This window comes from Morone saxatilis, unplaced genomic scaffold (assembly GCF_004916995.1).
Source record: "Morone saxatilis isolate NCDOM2014 unplaced genomic scaffold, NCSU_SB_2.0 Contig15, whole genome shotgun sequence".
NCBI classification, from domain to species: Eukaryota; Metazoa; Chordata; class Actinopteri; family Moronidae; genus Morone; species Morone saxatilis.
In genome coordinates this window covers 19,135,072-19,154,721 of record NW_023339707.1, presented here as the reverse complement: position 1 = coordinate 19,154,721, position 19,650 = coordinate 19,135,072, and the positions used below count along the sequence as shown (strand labels likewise).

Sequence of the window (19,650 nt, the reverse complement as noted above, 5' to 3'; positions counted from 1 at the left end):
GGCGCTTCAACCATCCGCCGTGGCAGCGCTCCGGGGTGGGCGGGGTTGACCCACAGAGAGGGGCGGGGCGGCGGAGAGGTCAAAGTTGAATTCATTTTGTCTTTTGTGCCAAGCAGAAGAGTGGAGTCCGATCGAACAGCGGCGTCTCTTCCCTCTTCCCCGGATCCTTTCAAAACTCCCTCCCGAACCTCTCCCCTTCCACCCTCGCCACCCTACCCACCCCCTGAACACTCTTCAAGGGACGGTTCGGGTAAGAGCCTCCGCCGCTCGGGCTTTGTGTTTTCTTTTCCCTCCACCAGTGAAGGACGGACGGCGGATAAACTCGCGGTTGCCTCACTGCGCTCCGTAGGCCGCGGGGATGCGGCTATTTCCTGGATTTGAAGCGAGGCTAACGCGGAAAATGAGCCGAGCTGTGTTTAACTTGCTCGCTTGCTGCGTTTTGCGAGCTGCGCGGGTTTGATACCCCCGGCGGTGGAGGGATTTCTGTGTGTTTTGATTGGAGTTGGGGGGGTAGAAATGTTACGACGCTAACTCACCGATCCTCGGTTGCGTGACTAGCTGTGATGCTACCTCCTGAAACAGGTTTTATTTGCGGTGTTAACGTGAACCTACGGGCTTTAAGTTGCTGCACACACACACGAGGGTTGATGTAAATGCACACGTTTTTTGGGGGGGGCTGCTTGCGTTTAGGCCCGCACGACATACAGCGTCAACCTGTGTCGCCACAGCTGTTCAATTGCCAGGAATTAGACGCCGCCGCAAGGGGAGACAGTGGGTCATTGTGCTAACGTGAATGAGTGGACCGGGGCCAGTCTAATGTGAATCACTGGACTGAAACGTCTCATTCTTTCAGAGTGGCGAGCTGACGTTATTAAAGTACAGTACGAGCTCAAGTCTGCAAGATGTTAACTGCCTGCATCACTTCATTGATCTGCACTGACAGCAGCTTGGTGTTTTTTTTGTTTTTTTTTTAGTAAACAAGGCTTTCTACTGAGATGTCCTGATAGTTTCCAGTAACTACTTTCTCCTCTCTGTTGCAGACATTCAGCCAGTGACCAAAGACCCACTTTGTTGGCCAGTTTAGCGTGTGGATTCAGCTGCAGCAATGGACTCGAGTCTGGTCGAAGGAGGACTTAATGTCACCTTAACAATCAGGCTACTCATGCATGGGAAGGTGAGTGCGATAAGTTTTGAAACCTGGAGTCGCTGCTCTGTTTTAATCAGGGTTACGTCCCACTGTAGCTTCAGAGTGAAAGTGAAACAAACCGCCAGTGTCTCCTCTGTCAGTGACCTGGAAGAATACGTGTGTTGCTTTAACGTGCGTTTTTATTCTCTCCTGCAGGAGGTTGGAAGCATCATTGGCAAGGTGAGTTGTGTTTACGGCCAGAACGATGCTACTATCTACATCTCGGTCCCCTCGGCGTGTTTTGTAAATATTGTGTATTTGTGCTTTTTCTTTTACAGAAAGGAGAGTCAGTAAAGAAGATGAGAGAGGAGGTAAGGTGCCTTTAAAAAGAAGGGGAGAAAAAAAAAAAAGCTATGTGGGGAAAACAAGAAGAAACATGTTCATCATCTTAGTGACACTGACTCATGCATCATATGACAATGCTGTGACTGATTGGATATTTCCTGTTTTGTTCCCCCGTCGGTGCAGAGTGGCGCTCGCATCAACATCTCGGAGGGGAACTGTCCGGAGAGGATCATCACCCTCGCGGGACCCACCACCTCCATTTTTAAAGCCTTCTCTATGATCATTGAGAAACTGGAGGAGGTTAGTTTGATGTGTTTATTTGCACGTTAGAGCCGAAATATTAACCATTTTAAAACATTTTCTAAGCCCCGTTTGTCGTGTCTCCTTCCCTCCAGGACATCAGCACCTCAATGACTAACAGTACGGCCACCAGCAAACCACCGGTCACCATGCGCCTTGTTGTGCCTGCCAGCCAGTGCGGCTCACTCATTGGCAAAGGTGGCTGCAAGATCAAGGAAATCAGAGAGGTTAGTCGTCACGCTTCTTTCTCTTTTGTGAGGTTTGAAAGCCGTGTCTTATCCCTCGTGTGTGGCGTAACTCTTGCCTGTGGGTGTGTCGTTGCAGTCAGCAGGAGCTCAGGTACAAGTAGCAGGGGACATGTTGCCCAACTCAACAGAGCGTGCCATCACCGTTGCAGGGACCCCACAGTCCATTATCGAGTGTGTCAAGCAGATCTGCGTCGTCATGCTCGAGGTACGAACACTTTTTAACACATTTTACGATGCTGCTTCTGCTCTTTTTTTTGGTTACATCTGTGATGCCTGTTGTTGATTGATTGTTATTGTTTGTGTTCCTGTTGCTGTTACTTCAGTAGCCAATGGTGGATATTTCTGTTTTTCTCAGTCTCCACCGAAGGGAGTGACCATCCCGTACAGACCCAAACCCTCAGGCTCTCCTGTCATCTTTGCAGGTGGTCAGGTAAATAACGTTTAAAACATTTGTTTGTTTGTTCCTTTCACATGTCTCACTGGTTCTATTTGCCCAAGCGGTTTCCACTGTGTTTTAGTGGGGTGGGTATGTTCTGGAGCAATTGTAACCAAAGGAATTTAATTATACGGGCTATCATTCTAGTTTGCGGGTGTACTGTCTGTAGCTCTTGTGGCACACCAAGGACAGACGACTGATGGATATTGGAGCACACTGTGTGTGACACTGCCACACCCTCCTAAGTGCTGTTCTCTCCTTGCAGGCATACGCTGTCCAAGGGCAGCACGCCATTCCACAGCCTGATGTAAGTGAAGGGCCCTCTGTAAGTGATCCAATATATTTGCAACTTCGGTCCTGGGAAGCCATGCCACCTTCTTCTTTCATCCCTCTGACTCTTTATTTTTCCAACCACCACTGCCTGATGCATACATCTATATTATATATTTTTAAAGATAATATTTACAGTTTGAATGATATATTTTTATTTAACCTTTTAAACTAAATCACAAGTTCCATGTCCCATTTCACGTTTTCCTCTCATTATCACAATAACCACTTACAAAAGGGAAATAATTGCAAAATTTTCAGCTTTGGAACGGTCTTCTAGATTTTTTTTCACTCATAATGTTTGTTTGTTTTTTGCTCTCCACGTTCTTTCCTCCGTTGTTTCAACAGCTCACCAAACTTCACCAGCTGGCCATGCAGCAGAGCCCCTTCCCCATTGCACATAGCAACCAGGGCTTCCAGGGTAGGTGGACAGATTGAAAGAGGGAATGCGATTGCTGTAGATTTGTAATAATCCACCTAGTCAACACACTCATGGGCTTTCTTTACATTTCTTCAGCTGGGATGGATGCCTCTGCACAAACTGGCTCTCATGAGCTGACCATTCCAAACGATGTAAGTCGCTTTTATCTCCTTTTTTTTTTTGCCTATTTACTGTTCTTGTGATCATTATTTAGCTTATTTTCTTGCTGTTTGTGTCTTTCCTGATGTGTTCTCGCGTTCTTTCTTCTTCCTCAGCTCATTGGCTGCATCATTGGCCGTCAGGGTGCAAAGATCAATGAGATCCGTCAGATGTCAGGGGCCCAGATCAAGATTGCCAACCCTGTGGAGGGCTCTACTGACAGACAGGTCACCATCACTGGCTCCCATGCTAGTATCAGCCTGGCTGAGTACCTGATCAATGCCCGGTAAGAGGCTTTATGCTAGTGCAACACATCCATCACAGAGCAGCAAGTTGACAGCAACACAGCAGTGTTTTGTGTCTGATACTTTACTTTGTGTCTGAAATGGTAAAACTCCCCAGAGAGCAGTTTGTCAGCGTCGATGTGATTGTAGGAAATGTTTATATGGGTTTGATGTTTACACGTTAATAACATTATAATAAGCTTTTTTTTCTGAGGCCAATGCTTTGTGAAGCACCCTCGTGGTTAATAATAATAGTAATGCGATTAAAGAATTGGTCAATATTTACCTACCGCTTTATTCGCTGTTACTTTAAGTAGACTTCCTCTTTATCTTGGGTTTGATTAGAATGTTTTATGGCCATTATTTATTTAATGTAATCATTTATTTCACTGGTGAAGTGTCCGTTCGGGGCGGGTTGTTTGCAGTGGGCTGATGGCTCAGTTCCCGGTATAGCTGCTTGAACCGCTCAACTGATCAACTTCACACTCGACATTGCACTTACTTCCCCAGCAAGACGCCTGTAAAGTGTAAAGTCGATCAGATCAACGGTTGTTAAGAAAATAGGAGACAGACTTTATCATTTTTTCCCCTTTTTTGATATATATTATACTGACTGATTAGAGTGGCAAGAGGTTTATTGTTTGTTAGGTTCCCCTTTAGCAGCAGCATAAACATTAGCTGTTCTCTCCGTGGTCCACCACACACACACACTTTCCACACACTGTAACCACATAAACAATGTATTAATTAATGTATTTATTATTAACTGAGCATTGGCCTGATGAGTTTATACAGACAGGAAGTCCCATTAAGATGTGATAAAAATTTCAGTAGGAAGAATAATAGAATATCGCTCATGCTCCTCACTTATCAACGCATTCCTGTCCGGCGTCATCTTTTGTTCTTTATTTATGGTTTATTTAATAAGGACAGAGACAGTAAACATAGACAAGCTGTCAGCTTATCTGAGTAGTATCCTGGTGCAACACCCGTCCCTGGATGGGCTTTTATGAAAATAAGGTTAAAGGTTAAAACAGGAAGGTACGGTTATTGTCAAATTGAGGACGGTAGTTTGTAAAAGTCGACAATATTCTGCAGGAAAATTATGTTTCACCGAACTCAAACGGTACTCTGCGCTGTTAAACTTAAAAACAAGAAACGGCTTATTCACCCAGCGTAAAGATAATTGTATTAACATACATTTTTTTCCCACCTGTGAAATAAATTATCGTCTCTTAATTAGGCAGTAAGGCGTTAACATGTCTGTCCTATCTGTCTTTTGACAGTATACTTCAAACTAATTCGATTCTTGATTGGCTGTCTGGATAGATTTTCTACACTGTCAAAGAGGGGATTGACTGAGTGATTGAGAAGATGGGAGAGAAGGTGTGAGGTTTTTTTAAAGAAGAGAAACCTAAGAGAGGGAGAAGTGCTGAGAAATACACTGTGAAGAGGAAGAGGGTGAGCGCAAAGGAGGAAGGGAAATGAGAAGCAAGAAAAGATACAGGCAAAGACACATGACAATATGTAGTGTTTAAACATTACAGGAGGAGTTTTAACACAGTATTCTTCAAATTATTATTGTTGGTTGTTGCATTATTTCAAATCCAGAAAAACATCAATCAAGTGTGTCACATTTAAAAATGTCACCATTTAAAGTTGCTATTTAAGTGTTTTTAAATCCAATATTAAGTTGAATTTTCTCTGTTTTCCGTTGTGCTGCTCAGGCTGTCTTCTGAAGCTACTGGACTCGCAGCCAACTGACATGGAGGATCTTCATCAGCACCTAATGTAACCCCTCCCCCTACTTTTTACCAAGAGGTCCCTTATTGAACTTAATGCAAAAACCAAGTACTATAAACTCACTGTTTTCTCCTCTGCTTTGGTTTTAAAAAACAAAACCTTCTCAGTTGTAATTACACCATCATCATGATATTGGTATTTTATTTATTTATTATGTTTTTAAATTCCCTTTGCATATAGTTTTTAAAGACTTCCTTCTGTTGTATTTTTTTCTCTTATTTTACTGTATATCTGTATGATCTTCTTGATATAGGTAAAACGTTTTAGAAAAATCTGAAAAGGCATAAATAATGTTTTTCTTATGTCAGATTTTTCTTAGAAAATGTAAAAATGAAGAAAAAAAAGACACACAATAACATTATAGATGGACTGTTCTCTCCCTTCCTTTTTAAATATCTATTTATTTTATTTAATACACAGCTCCTTGTAAGAGTAGAATTCATTGATATTTGCCATCTTCATTTTGAAGCTGTACTTCCTGAATGAGGCATTGTGGGTTTAACGGGTTTCAGTGGGTGTGTATGATCTCCAGTTGAAGATTTTATGCAGGAAAAAACCTTTTTAGTCTGAAGGTAATTTATCCCTTGAGTGCGGGTTCAAAGGAGAATTTTAAGCTACATTGTGTCTCACCTCTAATTTGCTGAGTAATTGTTTTGTGTCATTCCTGTGTTTCCATCCGTTTTATTTCTCGATCAGGACTTTTGAGCATTGTTGTGTATTGGATTCTGATAAGGGTGGGTGGGCCTTGGTCACCAGGAATGGGCCTGAATGAGAGGAAAATATTTTCTTTTCTCTGAAATTACTAAGACCATAGTAATGACGATGATGATGATGATAATAACATTGAAATGTTTGTTTTAAATAGAGAAAATATTTTTTTTAACTGCAGGGCTGGGGAATGCTGCAAGGGGCAAAACTACAAGACATATTGGTCTTTATAAGTATATTATGCTGAGGTATTAAATTATGATTAACTAGAAGGAGAATTATAGAATTAACACTAGTTTCCTGCTATCCTTTTTTGCCTGGGTCAGATTTTATTTTTTATTATTCTTTGCAGGATGAAGAAACTCACGTTTTTGTGCACGTTTTCAAACTATTGTAGATCTGGGTGCAATTAAATTGTTGAAGAAATGAAATGCAGAAATAAAAAAGATGTGAAATGCTTAAACAATTCTTTGTCATTCTTATGTTGTAATGTTTATTTATTTATAAAGGCAGCTGACAAACTGCGATGACTTGATTATCAAGATCAGATTTAATAATAATCTAAAAACATGATCCTGTCTCTGTGTCTTTCTTAAAATGACATAAAGGTGTGAAAGGCTAAACTTAAAGATCCACTACAGACATGCATTAAATGTACAATATGTAATTTCTGCCACTAGGGTGTCTCTCACATTAAAGGGGAATTTGGCAACTTTTCTTTTTAGCTTACATCAAACCTCGTTTAGAAGATCATGCTTGGATGGTCTAAATGGGGGCCTGTTGCTGGAAAAAGATGGTGAGAACCCCCCCCAGGCGCCTCACAACCCCAGGCGGAAAACCAAACCTTGCAACTTTTGGGACTACCGGTCGCCGTGTAAATTGGAAATGGACGAATTTATCGCCGGAGAACCGAGAACGAGCTGAGAAACACGAACGCTTTACGGCAATTTCCCATTTAAACGCGCACACGCCTGCCCATCCGGAATAACGGTAGGGGTTAGTAATGTATACCGCCCACCGGGTCGTAGATATTGGTGCGCGCACGAAAAACGCCTTGGCCCGGCGGAAAAAAAGCACATCAGCAGCGTAGAAGGGGGAGAGGGTGCCGCCAAGTGAGTGTTTTTTTTACGGACGGAGCTTTTGTGAAATACACAGTGGCCCAGAGCTGTCCAGAGCCTCGTGAGAAAACATTGCGATGCACAAAAGGTGAAAACCAGGCGAAGAAATGGCGTAGAGTTGGCCAAGCGTTCCCCGGTTTGAAACCATTACTGCCACCAGGGGGTCTCTCACATCAAAACAATAACAAAAGACAAAGTTGGTGCGACGAGATGTTGATGCAAGCGCCACTCTGCACAAAGTTGCGACATCACACGTCTATAAATTGTACACTGGACCAGGACTGACTTCCAAAAAATATTTGTGATGTCACAAATAATGCTCGTAGTCCCCACCCCTTAAAATCATATTTTCAATGAGCACAGAGAAACTTTCCACTTCCAGCTGATGAATGTAAAAACATCCTTCTAGTGTCAAACTCTGCACATACATTATTCTGCACAGTGAAGCTCAAACATCCAACTGTAGAAACAAGAAAAGAAACATGTTTGATTGGAGGAGGGCTTTAAGAAATGACACTGGAACAGTTTGGACATGCTTAAAGTAATTGAAAATAGTCATTTATTTTTCGTTCAGCTGTCTTATCTGACTCCGACATTTTGCTCGTTCCTTTTAAAAAAACATCACACGTTTTTTTTAACCAATACATTATTTATTGTTGCTCATAATATTTTGCTTTTCGATATAATTCCTATGTTACAGGTACAATGTGCAATGCTGTATAAAAACAAAACATTTCTATTCAAACCCAAAGGATACTTACTGTTCTACTAGTAACCACCACAGAGAAGTGCTCTATTCCTTATCTGGCTACTTCCGCAGTTAATCTTAAAGGGTAAAAGGAACACTTGAGGTTTTTATGAAGCCTATCAACATTGTGAACTATAGCAGTCCTTTTGGTTCATTACTTAAAGGGGAACTCCACTCCGATTTCACACATTTGACAGCGGTTTTACAAGTCTTGGGAAGTAGCACTACAGTTTATAGAACTAAACTGCCTCAAGTGATGTCACTTGAGTCAGTGGGATTGAAGAAGAATACAAATTCAAAGAAAAAAAAAATCTGGAGGTGTGGAGTTAGGAGAGAAGTGAGCTTACCAGAGCTCGCTCCTCATCCCTGCTTGAGGCCAACGTCTCGGGGCTACATTAGCCGCTACTAGCATAAAACACCTGAATCTACAACACAAGTGTTGTTGGTGGAGTTGCATTGTGGGTAATGTAGGCGGCAGGTATTAACAAGGAAGAAGAATGCGTGGAATAAAGACGATATCTCTGGTTCTGCTGCAGCGATTTTGACCTTTTTGACGTTTTTTAAAATGCCCCTTGTGAATCTGACAATGTTAAATCTTTTACTGAAGCACCAGTGTTTGTTGCTGAGATATTACCTTGGATACAGACGCTAGTGCATGTCAGAGGTCCTTTTCTATGAACACACACACTACCTTTCAAAGTTTCAGACACCAGTATACATACATACAATGGCAGAAGTGCATTTTGAGTGAACCCAAAGGTCTCCGTCACATCACACATTTGATAAGCTTAATAAAAATCCTCAAGCATGTCGTTATGTGTATCTGAAACTCAGTAGTAGGAGGGTTAAAAAAAATAATATATTACCTACTGAGAATCCTAATTATGCATCATGATCGATGTCTTGGTGAGATTTTCATTCCATTTAGACATTTCTTTTCTTGAGTGCTGACATTTATTAACAAAAAACAAAATAACTGAAGTAATACTTTCAGGATTAAAAAAGTGTAAACTTTCACAAAATATAAAACTGACACATTCGAACCATAAATTATAAACATGTAGTCATGCATTTGTTCACAGGGCTGCATACCGTTTAGTCTTACATTTTTATCTTACAAATAAAATAAAGTTAGATATTTCTCATGTGGTATGTAATGGATATTTACATTATTATTCATTAGTATTTGATGCATTAGTGTGTGGAGTATCATGGAGGACGCTCCCAGAGTGAGGATTAGAGTGTTTAAAGGACAACAAGTGTGGCATCTTGTTCGTGCGTGTGCGTCTGTGGAAGGGTTTTTGCCGAACTGGAGCAGTGGCTAAGGTTACCGTGGTAACTATGTTGCCTAAAAAATAAAAAATAAAAACCCTACTGAACTTAATTGACATTTATCTGATGTCACAAGCTGCCAAAATATCTGATGTCAGGTTATGACAAATGTCCTATGTCATCTGATGTAGGTTTGCCAGCCAACAAACTTATGAGACACCATAAGTCAACTTGTCATAGTCTGAGTGGTGTAGTAAGTGTGATCCCTCATGAAAACAGTAATGTACTGCACTGACAGATTGGTGTACGCCTGTGATCGTTTTTCACTGTAGAGTAACTGGAGGTCTTTGCTAGAGTCCAGCCACCTACGGGGGTCCTGTATGAGGCGCCTGTGGAGACCCCTGATAGGGTTGAGACGGCGGCGCCCACGCTCCGGCACTGGGAGGACGGCTGGGCTCTCCGCTACCTGACTGATCCAGCTCAGCACTGTCGCAGTCGGAGTCATCGCACAGGGCCCGACTCTGTAGAGAGAGAGTGGAAAACAATGTCACACCTACAGCAGATATTAAATGATTTTGGCAGTGGTGGAACAAATATTGAGATTCTTTACAAATACGACGATGTAAAAATACATTACAAGTGAAGGTCCTGCATTCAAAATCATACTTAGTATTATCAACAAATGTACTGTAAAACTATAATATTATTATAAATGACTTATATGATTTTTAAAGGTCAAGTGTGTGACATTTAGGAGGATATATTGGCAGAAATGTAGGAAAGGTATGTTTTCAGATACAGATGCAGCCGGTTGCCTTCAATGGAGTCCGCCATATTTCTACAGTAGCTCAGAACAGACAAACCAAACACTGGCTGCAGCCACCGTAGTTTCTCCCACACACTTCACAGCCCGTTCTCATTCCCAAGTCGTCAAATACAGACACGAGCGGTGTTCAGTTAGTTGTATTCTGCAACTTCGCTGCTTGATGCCACTTAATCCTCCATACTGGTCCTTTAATATTAAATAATTAATGGTTTAGGGAAGAAGACAAGACAAAAGTTCTGCTACACAAATATGTTTTCAGTTTTCATACTTTTCTCTAATCTTTGCATTTTTGTGAAATGATGAATAATTTTCCTTCTGTGGAAACTTATTTAAATAGAACCAGACATCTGAAATGTGGCCCCAAAGAACCAGTGTGAAGGATTCAGTGGCATCTAGCGGTGAAGTTGCAGGTTACAACCAACTTGAATACCACCCGCCCTTCCAAGCGTGTAGGAGAAACTAAGAAACGCAAAAAGCCCTATTTAGACCCTAATTGTTTGTCCATTCTGAGCTACTGTAAACAAACATGGCGGTGCAACATGGCAGCCTCCATATAAAAGGACCCTCTCACCCTGTAGATAAAAACAGCTAATTCTAAGGTAACGAAAATACAAATATTCTTATTTTCAGGTGATTATACAGTAATGAAAACATACCTATGAATATTATAATCCATCTTTGCTAATTACACACTAGATCTTTAAGTTTATCGTGTTTGTCTTGTTAAATGTCGAGCCAAAAAGTCACTACTTACTATATCTGTCAGATAAATGTATTGTAGTGTTCTTTAAGTTGTTACTTTGAACTTCAGATTTTCGGACAAAGTGCTAAGAAGAGTGATCTTCTGTGCTTTACCTCATTAGGATTCTGCCCGGCGTCCAGCTGAGCTTTGGCCTGGCCCAGCACTCCGTCTCTCTCCGACAGGCCATCGGAAGCCTGAGCAGGATCAGTGTTGTCCGCTGGGATCTCCGACCCTTGAGAGAGGAGGTCGTCGCTGCGGTCGTCCAACCTGTCGTCCGTGTTAGTGCTGACCACGTCGGGGGTGCCGCTGTGAGAGTGGTCAGTTGTGTGGCCCTCCTCGCCGTCCGACACCGACAGGTTCTCTGAGCTGAAGGTAGACACCGACTGGCACTTGGTGATGCTGGTCGGACGTCTGGAGAGATTAAAAAATAAATAACAACAAGACCAGGTTTCAAAAGCACATTTGACACTGTTAATTTAATTATTCGCTGTTCTCTGAATAAATCAGCAACTTGTCAGAGAGGGAAGATGGCTTGAGGGAATTTTCCAGTGACGAAGGACAGCAAGTTACTCACCGTCTCCGTGGTAACTCAACCTCACTGTCAACTTCACCCTCCTCCTCTTCTGATGACACTCCACGCCTCTGTAGTCAGAAACAGGGAAAATGCACAAGTGAAAATGATGAAAGAATAACCAGAGGAACACTGAGGAGTATGAACGGACACTGTACCTGTTTGCGTGTGATAGCTGCCCTGTACAGAATGGCTGAAGGAGTGAGGTGCTGACTCCCAATTCCCCCCGATGCCCCCCGGGGCAACCTTACAGCACCAGCTCCTTCTTCTTTATCCTCCCCATCATGAGGCAGACGTGGAGATCCAAGAGACCCCCGCCCTGCCGCCGCCCCCCTCCCACATGGTGAGTCTGGGCTGCTGGAGAAGGGGAACGATGCAGCATCCTCGCTTGGTGTGTCACTACGTGGAGGAGTTTCTGTAAGATCATCTAGACCGGCTGCCCCAACCTCCGATCCCCCTAGCCCCGCAGAGGCACTGAGGCTCCCCCCTCTCTCCAGCCCACCCACAGAGGGCTCCCCTTTTCCCTGGCCCTCTGCCTCCAGCGTGGTGCAGATGAGGTCAGGGCTGGAGGAGGATAGCTGCCTCTGCTGCTGCTCGTGGCTGAGGCCCCGCAGGGCTGCAGAGGGCTCCAGCAGCTGCTTGGAGGTGTTATTGGTAGAACTGTTAGCCTGGGCAGTTGTGTCCCTATTAGGGGAGGACTGATTCGCCTTAAGTCCAGCCAGGTCCCCACTGCTGCCCTTACCAGGCTTGCGATGGCGGGTCTTTACCCTCCGAGACCGGCTGGGAGAAGTGGAGCTCCTGTTGGGGCAGGCTGGGATAGTGACTTGCATCACAGAGGAATCCATTTTGGGAATGATTACCTCAGATTTGAGGATGTCTGGCCTGGAAGAGTAGGAGGGATTAGTCAACAGCAACAATCCACAAGCCTAATGAATATTCATTTTTCCACTTCAGTATCAATATTTTATGAAATAACACCTCTTTCCTGAAGGCAGTTTTTGTGGGACATTTCTCTTCTTGATGAGTTTGTCCATGGAGTTGGAGGAACCGCTCTGTCTGGAGCTGTGGTGCTTAAACAAACCTGGATACTTCTTGTCCAAAGACTGCTCTCTCCTGGATGCAAAATGAAGCATAAATGCACTTTGGCTTATTCATTTGAAAAATGTTAGCATTTTACAAAAATATACCCTGCGGTCATGAAACTATTTGTACCTCTGCAACTCTTTCTCTTTAAGCTCCAGCTGCAGCATGACAGCGCTGAGCTCCATGTAAAGGTTGTTAGCCCTCTCCAGTTTCCTCTCATAGTGCTCGCGAATGTCCAAAGCATGCCTGAGAAGAAAAGAGGCTGCCGATGTCATTGTGCATCCGCATGAGAGATTCCCAATCCTCCACAATAGACATGCACTCAAGGCACTTATTTCATCCACCGGGGCGGACAAAGGAATGACATTGAGAAATGGGACAGAGTGAAAATGGCCTCATACATGTAAGCTAACATAGTAAAAGTACCATACTGGTTGCAACTAATTTGGTATAGTGTGACACCCGGAGTTAAACTATATATGTGAGATCTAAAAGTGAAAGCACAGACCTGAGCTCCTCTCTGCGTCGGTTGATCAGTTCCTCATCGAGCCGGTGAATACAAGTACCCTCAGATTTAATCTTCTCAAAGTGCTGTTTTACCTCTTCTCGCCATTCAGCCTGATGAGAGCACATTTCTGTTAACCAGGTCTGTCTAGCCAAAGCAGACTTCAAAACACTTATTTATGGCATTAAATTTCTGATTAGTATGCAGGCATGTGTATCTGTGTCTGGTTTAATCTCAGTATCTCAGTTCCATATCCAGACTCGAAGAAGCAACCGTACCTGAGACTTGAAGTATGTCTCCTGTGGAGTGGACAGTACATCCGCTGATGCTATGTCCAGATGAAGAAGGATTTGACGGAAAGAGGGCCTATTCCTGGGCTTACAGTTCCTGCAAATTCAAGAAGAGAAAGACAGCTGTGTACATTTACACCGCACTGTAAAATCAATAAAGTCCTTAAACCACAGACTAACGCCTCCCCATGAATCAACGCTGTTTCTACTACTTTAATCTGCTCATTTCTTGCCTCTCGTTCCTCATTCTAACTGTCCATTTCCAGGCGTTACTCACCAGCACTGTCTGAGGAGGATCTTGAAGCCATCGGGGCAGCTCTCGGGTACGGGCAGCTGGAGGCTGTTGTTTCCCACACCCCAGATGATGGCAGATGAGTCCACATCTTTATAAGGAATCTCTCCAGTTAGCATCTCCCACAGCACCACTCCAAAGGACCTGAAAGTTCAAGCCAAGCTTCATTATTCAAGATGTCTCATTGAGGTCAAGATCTCTTTAACCAAAGAGACTGGAGGGAAAAAAAAAAGGTAATAACAAGACATAGCCGTCATCAAACACACAAAATATCACTAAGTAAAGCTTTAAATCCCTCAGAGCAGGGTTAGGCAACATCTCCAGTGGCTCCCTGTGGCTCTGACAATTATATAGAAGTGAATAATAGTTATTTTTAATCATTTACCACTGGCCCTCTCTACCCTTACACACCAAGTTTAAAGTTAAAAAGTTGTCAACTAAAATGTGTGTCATACGATATGTCCTGACCCGCCTGAACCTCAATAGCAGTGCCTACTAGTATTGAGTCTCCCCAGCTTAATCAAAAAAAAGAAACGTCTCAGTGTAAAAAATATTGCATTGACAGATACATCTGCTTTCACCACCAGTGCTGCTGGCCAACCGGCATGCTTGATCTGTGGTGAGAAATGAGCATTATAAGGCTCAAGGCTTTTTTCTCCCCAAAAAACTGCTTTTGATAGTAAAGGTTGCTGAACCCTGCCTCAGAGGAATGAATGTCTTTGAAACACTGATCAAACAACAAACTCATGATATTTATACAATATCTGCTCTTCTACTATAGAAAAACATGTGCTGATGTATTTGTAAGCTGTATCAGACTTACCAGATGTCCACCTTTTCTGAGACCGGCTCATTTCGAATTACTTCAGGAGCCATCCAGGCTACGGTGCCGGCAAATGACATCTTGGTGCTCTTGTCACTGAGCTCCTTTGATGTGCCGAAGTCGGAGATCTTTACCAGGTCATCGTGTGTAATCAGCATGCTGCAAAGGTGAGATTACATGTAATGTGACATGGAAATAATATAAAACTGATCAGGAAGTTTCATGTTTTGTTGGTTGAATTTAAGCTCTCTGTGTTGAGTGTGTCAACTTACTTGGGGGACTTGAGGTCTCGATGGATGATTTTGTGGAGGTGGAGGTAGTTCATGCCACCTGCAATGCCCATGGACCAGTCGACCAGGAGGGAGGGTGTGATTTTACGGCCTGCCCTCAGCACCTCATACAGTTGGCCTTGCGCACAGTACTCCATCAAGATACAGTAACAAGGAGCCTGGGTGCAGACACCCCTGGAAGGAAGGAAGAGTCAGATAACACGTGACCAGAAAGGGAAAGATATCTAAGAACGATTTATGCAATTAAATGATTCGTGACCCTGTAGGATATCACAAGTTTCCTCACTTGAAAGTGATGATGTTGGGGTGCTTGAGTTTGCGGAGGTGTTTGATCTCTGTCTCTTTGATGTCCCGCACTTTCTTTACAGCCACGTCTTCTCCGTGGAACTTGCCGAGGAAGACGGCGCCCTGCGCCCCGCTGCCCACCCACTGCAGGTCAGAGATTTCCTCAAAGGGAACCTCCCAGGACTCTAAATGCAGACCAACAATCCCAAAAACAAACAAACTTGATGATTAAATCTGAAATCACCAAGCATTACACAGAGATAACACGGGCATTGCAACAGAATTTTTTTCAGTAGCACCCTCTGGGTAATTACTTTAAATTATATCCATCACACATTGCAAACACTTAAAATGTCAATATGTGCTCTTGCAAGTTTGGGCAGGGAGGAGTTGGGAGGAGGGGGTATGCTGAACAAATGCTAGATCCATGCTACACATTAGAATGGGCTGGCAGGACACAATTACATCATACAAAGCGCTGGTCATGTTCAAACAAATGGTATATTGACAACTTATCCAGTGGATCCAGAGATAAGAGAAACATTGAGGGGAAAACAGCAATCCACTCATAGTCTAATCTGTCTGTCATCTGTCATACTGACTCTACTTAAATGACTGTGAGAGCATGGTCACTAAAGAGAGACGAACTGGGAAGAATAAAAGAGACAGGCAGATCAATTCTTCATGAGGTCCACTGAAGTGTCGAGATCTCTAGAGAGCTGCTGCAGCAGAGGCAGATGCACATGATGCTTCCTCTGGCCAGCTGTGAAAACTCACTGACGGACCCGTAAACACAGTCATGCTGCCAGCAGGACACGGGGGCAGTCAGAAAGCAAAGAAAATTTATCATACTGGAAACAGTCAGTTTACTCAAATACTGTCCTTAAGTACACTGTAAAGAAACTTGTACTTGAGTATTTCTGTTTTCTGCTGCTTTACACTTCTGCTCCACTATGTTTCTTAGTGGGAAATATACAACTACATTGATCTGACAGCTGAAAAAAACACTTTTTTTGTCATATTTGCTGAAACGTTCACAATATCCTGAGAGTTGAACATGAGCTAGATTATCTGTAAAAGAAAATCAAGTTTCTCTGGTTCATCCTAGTGCGCCTGATGGTATCTGCAAGAATCTACCGGGCCTGAATGTAAACAACCAACCAGAGTTGATTGTTGAGTCTCAGGTCATCAAATACAGACGCTGGGAAGGAGACTCAACAATCAACTATCTTCAAGCCACCAACCCAAAGTGTCTTTCTATCTTCCTCAGCTCTGATTGGTTGTTTCTGTTCAGGTACGGTGGATTCCTGCAAATGTCATAAAGAGCACAAAGGAGGAGGAACCGGAAAGATTATCTGTCTTATACATTACAATATAATAATGAAAGTTTCAGCAAAATATGACAAAAAGTTATTTTTGTTTTTATAAAAGTTACCTGCTGTAGTTTTAAACCAGTGACCCCTGACCTTCTTAGCTTGTGACCCCTGACACAAAAGCAGTTTGTAGATGTCAAACTATCCAATATTTAACAAAAAAGCAAGGTGAGAGAAAAGTTTTTCAAAATATTAATACAAATTTTGTGTAGCAGAATTTACCTACTGGATTAAACATCTCACCACCCCTCAGATTTATTTTGTAATTTGGAAGGAGTCTGACTCCTTGATTGGAAACCACTGGACTAAACTACCCAACGTAATGAAGTAGACAGCAGATCTCCATCTCTACCAGCCACTTAAGCTCTGATGCATCACTAACAACTAGTAATGACCTTTATGATGATATCTCTGTCACAGATGCAATCTTTCTGCAGAACTTCTTATAATTTAAGCACAATTTGATACTAGAACTTCTGTACTTTTACTGTGGTAGGATTTTGAATGCGGATTGCTGTGTTGATACATTCACTTAAAGAGCCCCTCCAGATATTATTATTATTAAGACATACAAATAATCTGCTTGAAACAATAATGTTTGTCTTACCATCTAACTCATTAAACATTTCACAATCTATGTTCATTTCCGAGATAAAGTCTCAGTGTATGTGACTTGGTGGCTTCAGGTTTCTACATCACACTTGTATAAGTTGCATACTGGACCAGAAAACATCCTTCTAGTGTCGAACTCTGCACCAACATCATTCTGCACAGTGAAGCTCAAACATCCAACTGCAGGAAAAGGAAGAAAATCATATTTTTGATTGGAAGGGGGAACTTCCAGAATCTGAGTACTTCTCCAACCACTGTGGAGTTCAAGCTTCATCCATGAGCTCAGACATTCATTTTACTATGGTGCATCTCCATGGTTACGAAGGCACCACAATAGTTTCATATACTGAATGAATAACATGTTTAAGCCTCAAACTAGTCCGACTTTTCATTGTTCTGTGCCATTTAAAGAACACAGTTAAAAACACTTTTGTTATCTGTTATCTCCACATACCTTCATGGCTATGTTTGTGTTCAGTGGAGTAGGCCTTTCCAATCATGGTCCAGACTGGTTTTAGACAGCCAAACAGTCCCTCCAAAAAACCTCCGCTTCCTGATTGCAGCCGAATGTTGTCTGACTGGCTCCGAACGGCGCCAGCCTCTGGACTGTGCCCCGCCTCGGCCCCGCCGCCGCACTGGCAGGCCTCATGTTCATGTAGTTTTAGCACGCTGTTGTCAAAGTGGCCTGAGGGTCCATCACTGGGTGTAGGGCTGCTGCCGCCCGGCGCCACCTGTCCGCCCGTGTCGATGGACAGCACGTTACGGAGGACACACTGTGTGGGGGTCAGGTCCGTCTCGGGGGTGCAGGCAGGGGTGTCTCCATCGAGTCTTCGATAGGGGGGCTCTGAGATGGGGGTACTGAAGCCTGACAGGGAAGGGGAAGGGGCACGGGGCTCATGGATACAGGTCCCACTCATCAGGGGTTTCCCCAACACAGCAGGTTAGGGTGGATGGAGGATGGAAAGATGAGAAGTAAGCCTGGAGGAGAAGATTGATGATAAGAAAGAATGATTGATAATCGTTAGTACGGCCATTTTTCACCCTTGTGTTAATAGGCAAACAGTATACTTACTGCTTTTCAAGATAACGACAAGTGTAGATTAATTTCAGCACCGGACAGCTCCGTGATTAAAATGGACAGCTCCATTTGCAGTAAAGGAGCTGTCCGGTGCTGAAACGACTGCTCGCTCTACTTCTACTCTCTTTTTTGATCCATTAAGGAATGACTAGACTTTGCACTAACTTTTCTTTGACTCAATCCAAAGCACACAAAAAAAACACCAAAACAGTGGAGTGAGTTGGGCAGCCAGCCAGCCCCAGTTTAACCACTCAATCGCTCCATTTCCACAACCAAACACTCTGTCTGAATCACGCAGTAAAGCCTCATCTCTGTGCCTGTGAATGGGAGAACCAGCACTTTCCCCAGTGGAGCCATCATCCAGAGCGTAGATGGGCTTTATGAATGAACCGACCAGAGGAGGTTGTACCATCCACAGCCCCCAATGATTGTCACCTGTTCTTTAACCGTCCCTCAGTGTGGCAGCATCAGAGCAAGGCTCGTTCAGCAGCTTCCATATGTCGTCGGTCATGCGTTCAAAGAGAAAAAGAGCATTGTGTGCATCTGAAGAATATGACGAATTGCATAACCGCCTCAGTGTGGATGTGTACGTACGTACGTACGTGCGTGCGTGCCTGCGTGCGTGCATGTGTGTGTGAGAGAGAGAGAGAGAGAGAGAAAGCGAGAGAGAGCACATGTATCCAATTCACATATCCTACACCAGCTCCATGTCTTGTACTGCACCACTGCATGAGAGAAGAGCCACGGCGGTCGAGAGAGACAGACATGAGAGGGTGAAATAAAAAATTATAATAATAATAAAAACATGGGCAATAAAAACAACCACCGGGGGGGAGGCTGTGCAAACGGAGCAGTGCAACACACGCACACAAAACGCAGGAAGAATCAATCTTTAAATAACCGAGGATGTGATGATGATGACACTCAGCAGCATCACAGCCGACGTGCATGAATTGCAAGCCCGATGCCTACTATGGTCCATGCCAAGTGAAACTGCCGCAGCGTCTTGCACATTTACTCAACGTTGGCACCAAGCGCACATTATTCTTCCTGCTGTGGGTCTTTTTTTTTTTTTTTTCTCCCCTCGCTGCAACACAGAATAGGACATTTTTCCAGCTTTCATCGACGATGCTTTGGTTTCTTGGCAGCATCAGTTCATTGGTGCAGTGTGAGCGGCGTGAACGCTACCGCACCGACGGGCACCATACCCCGACCAGTCCTGTGATAACCCCCACACCTCCTCCTCCCCCCCATATGATTTCTCATTCAATCGGCATTTAACCGGATAGTATGACATTCCCATACCTTTCTGCCTGGGTTTGATGTCGCGTTGTCAAGTGAAAGGGGTGGGCTCGGCTTTATATTTTGTCGGTGATAACGAGCAGATCGTTGTTTTTCTTCGGTCCGTGCTGTCTGTTGTGTCTCCGGTCCCCCCGTATCCACGAGTTTCCACGCTACTGGGAAAGATCCCAGCGGGCAAATTGTGTTATCAATAACCGGGGACCCATGCAACGTGAGGCGCGCTGGGTTTTTTTTAGGGGGGGGGGGGGGGAAGCTGTCTCCTTCCCAGTGCTGAATTGAC

General features: G+C 43.6%; 2 protein-coding genes across 3 annotated transcripts; one reads left to right on the top strand and one right to left on the bottom strand.

Annotated features, from left to right (window-relative positions):
* Positions 1–89: 89 nt before the first annotated feature.
* LOC118324427 (poly(rC)-binding protein 2-like) lies at positions 90–6,623 on the top strand. 2 transcript variants are annotated; one of them, XM_035656768.1, is made up of 13 exons: positions 90–250; positions 1,041–1,174; positions 1,343–1,366; positions 1,465–1,497; positions 1,655–1,771; positions 1,867–1,998; positions 2,096–2,224; positions 2,375–2,449; positions 2,721–2,780; positions 3,134–3,206; positions 3,303–3,358; positions 3,482–3,651; positions 5,377–6,623. In XM_035656768.1, exons 2-13 carry the CDS (start codon positions 1,106–1,108, stop codon positions 5,411–5,413), a joined length of 975 nt encoding a protein of 324 aa, XP_035512661.1. In that variant the 5' UTR covers positions 90–250; positions 1,041–1,105; the 3' UTR covers positions 5,414–6,623. The 2 variants fall into 2 exon arrangements, with proteins under 2 accessions (XP_035512661.1, XP_035512662.1); XM_035656769.1 differs by having other exon boundaries at positions 91–250; positions 2,721–2,762.
* A 1,686-nt stretch (positions 6,624–8,309) lies between these two features.
* map3k12 (mitogen-activated protein kinase kinase kinase 12) lies at positions 8,310–19,564 on the bottom strand. Its single transcript, XM_035657366.1, has 14 exons — positions 19,374–19,564; positions 17,445–17,968; positions 15,007–15,190; positions 14,703–14,894; positions 14,431–14,589; positions 13,593–13,751; positions 13,304–13,412; positions 13,029–13,138; positions 12,650–12,766; positions 12,416–12,550; positions 11,596–12,319; positions 11,441–11,508; positions 10,980–11,277; positions 8,310–9,819 (listed from the first exon to the last, which is right to left on the bottom strand). The coding sequence occupies exons 2-14, from the start codon at positions 17,905–17,907 to the stop codon at positions 9,664–9,666; spliced, it is 2,874 nt and encodes a 957-aa protein (XP_035513259.1). The 5' UTR covers positions 17,908–17,968; positions 19,374–19,564; the 3' UTR covers positions 8,310–9,663.
* Positions 19,565–19,650: the final 86 nt, after the last annotated feature.

Excerpts from the sequence above, each read along its gene's own strand:
- LOC118324427 (XM_035656768.1), top strand. The coding sequence starts at position 1,106 with ATGGACTCGAGTCTGGTCGAAGGAGGACTTAATGTCACCTTAACAATC. Across the intron at positions 2,225-2,374 it reads TCTGCGTCGTCATGCTCGAG|TCTCCACCGAAGGGAGTGAC; the intron begins GTACGAACACTT and ends TGTTTTTCTCAG. Across the intron at positions 2,781-3,133 it reads ATGTAAGTGAAGGGCCCTCT|CTCACCAAACTTCACCAGCT; the intron begins GTAAGTGATCCA and ends TTGTTTCAACAG.
- map3k12 (XM_035657366.1), bottom strand. The coding sequence starts at position 17,907 with ATGAGTGGGACCTGTATCCATGAGCCCCGTGCCCCTTCCCCTTCCCTG. Across the intron at positions 14,590-14,702 it reads CGAGACCTCAAGTCCCCCAA|CATGCTGATTACACACGATG; the intron begins GTAAGTTGACAC and ends TCACCTTTGCAG. Across the intron at positions 12,320-12,415 it reads AAACTGCCTTCAGGAAAGAG|GCCAGACATCCTCAAATCTG; the intron begins GTGTTATTTCAT and ends CTACTCTTCCAG.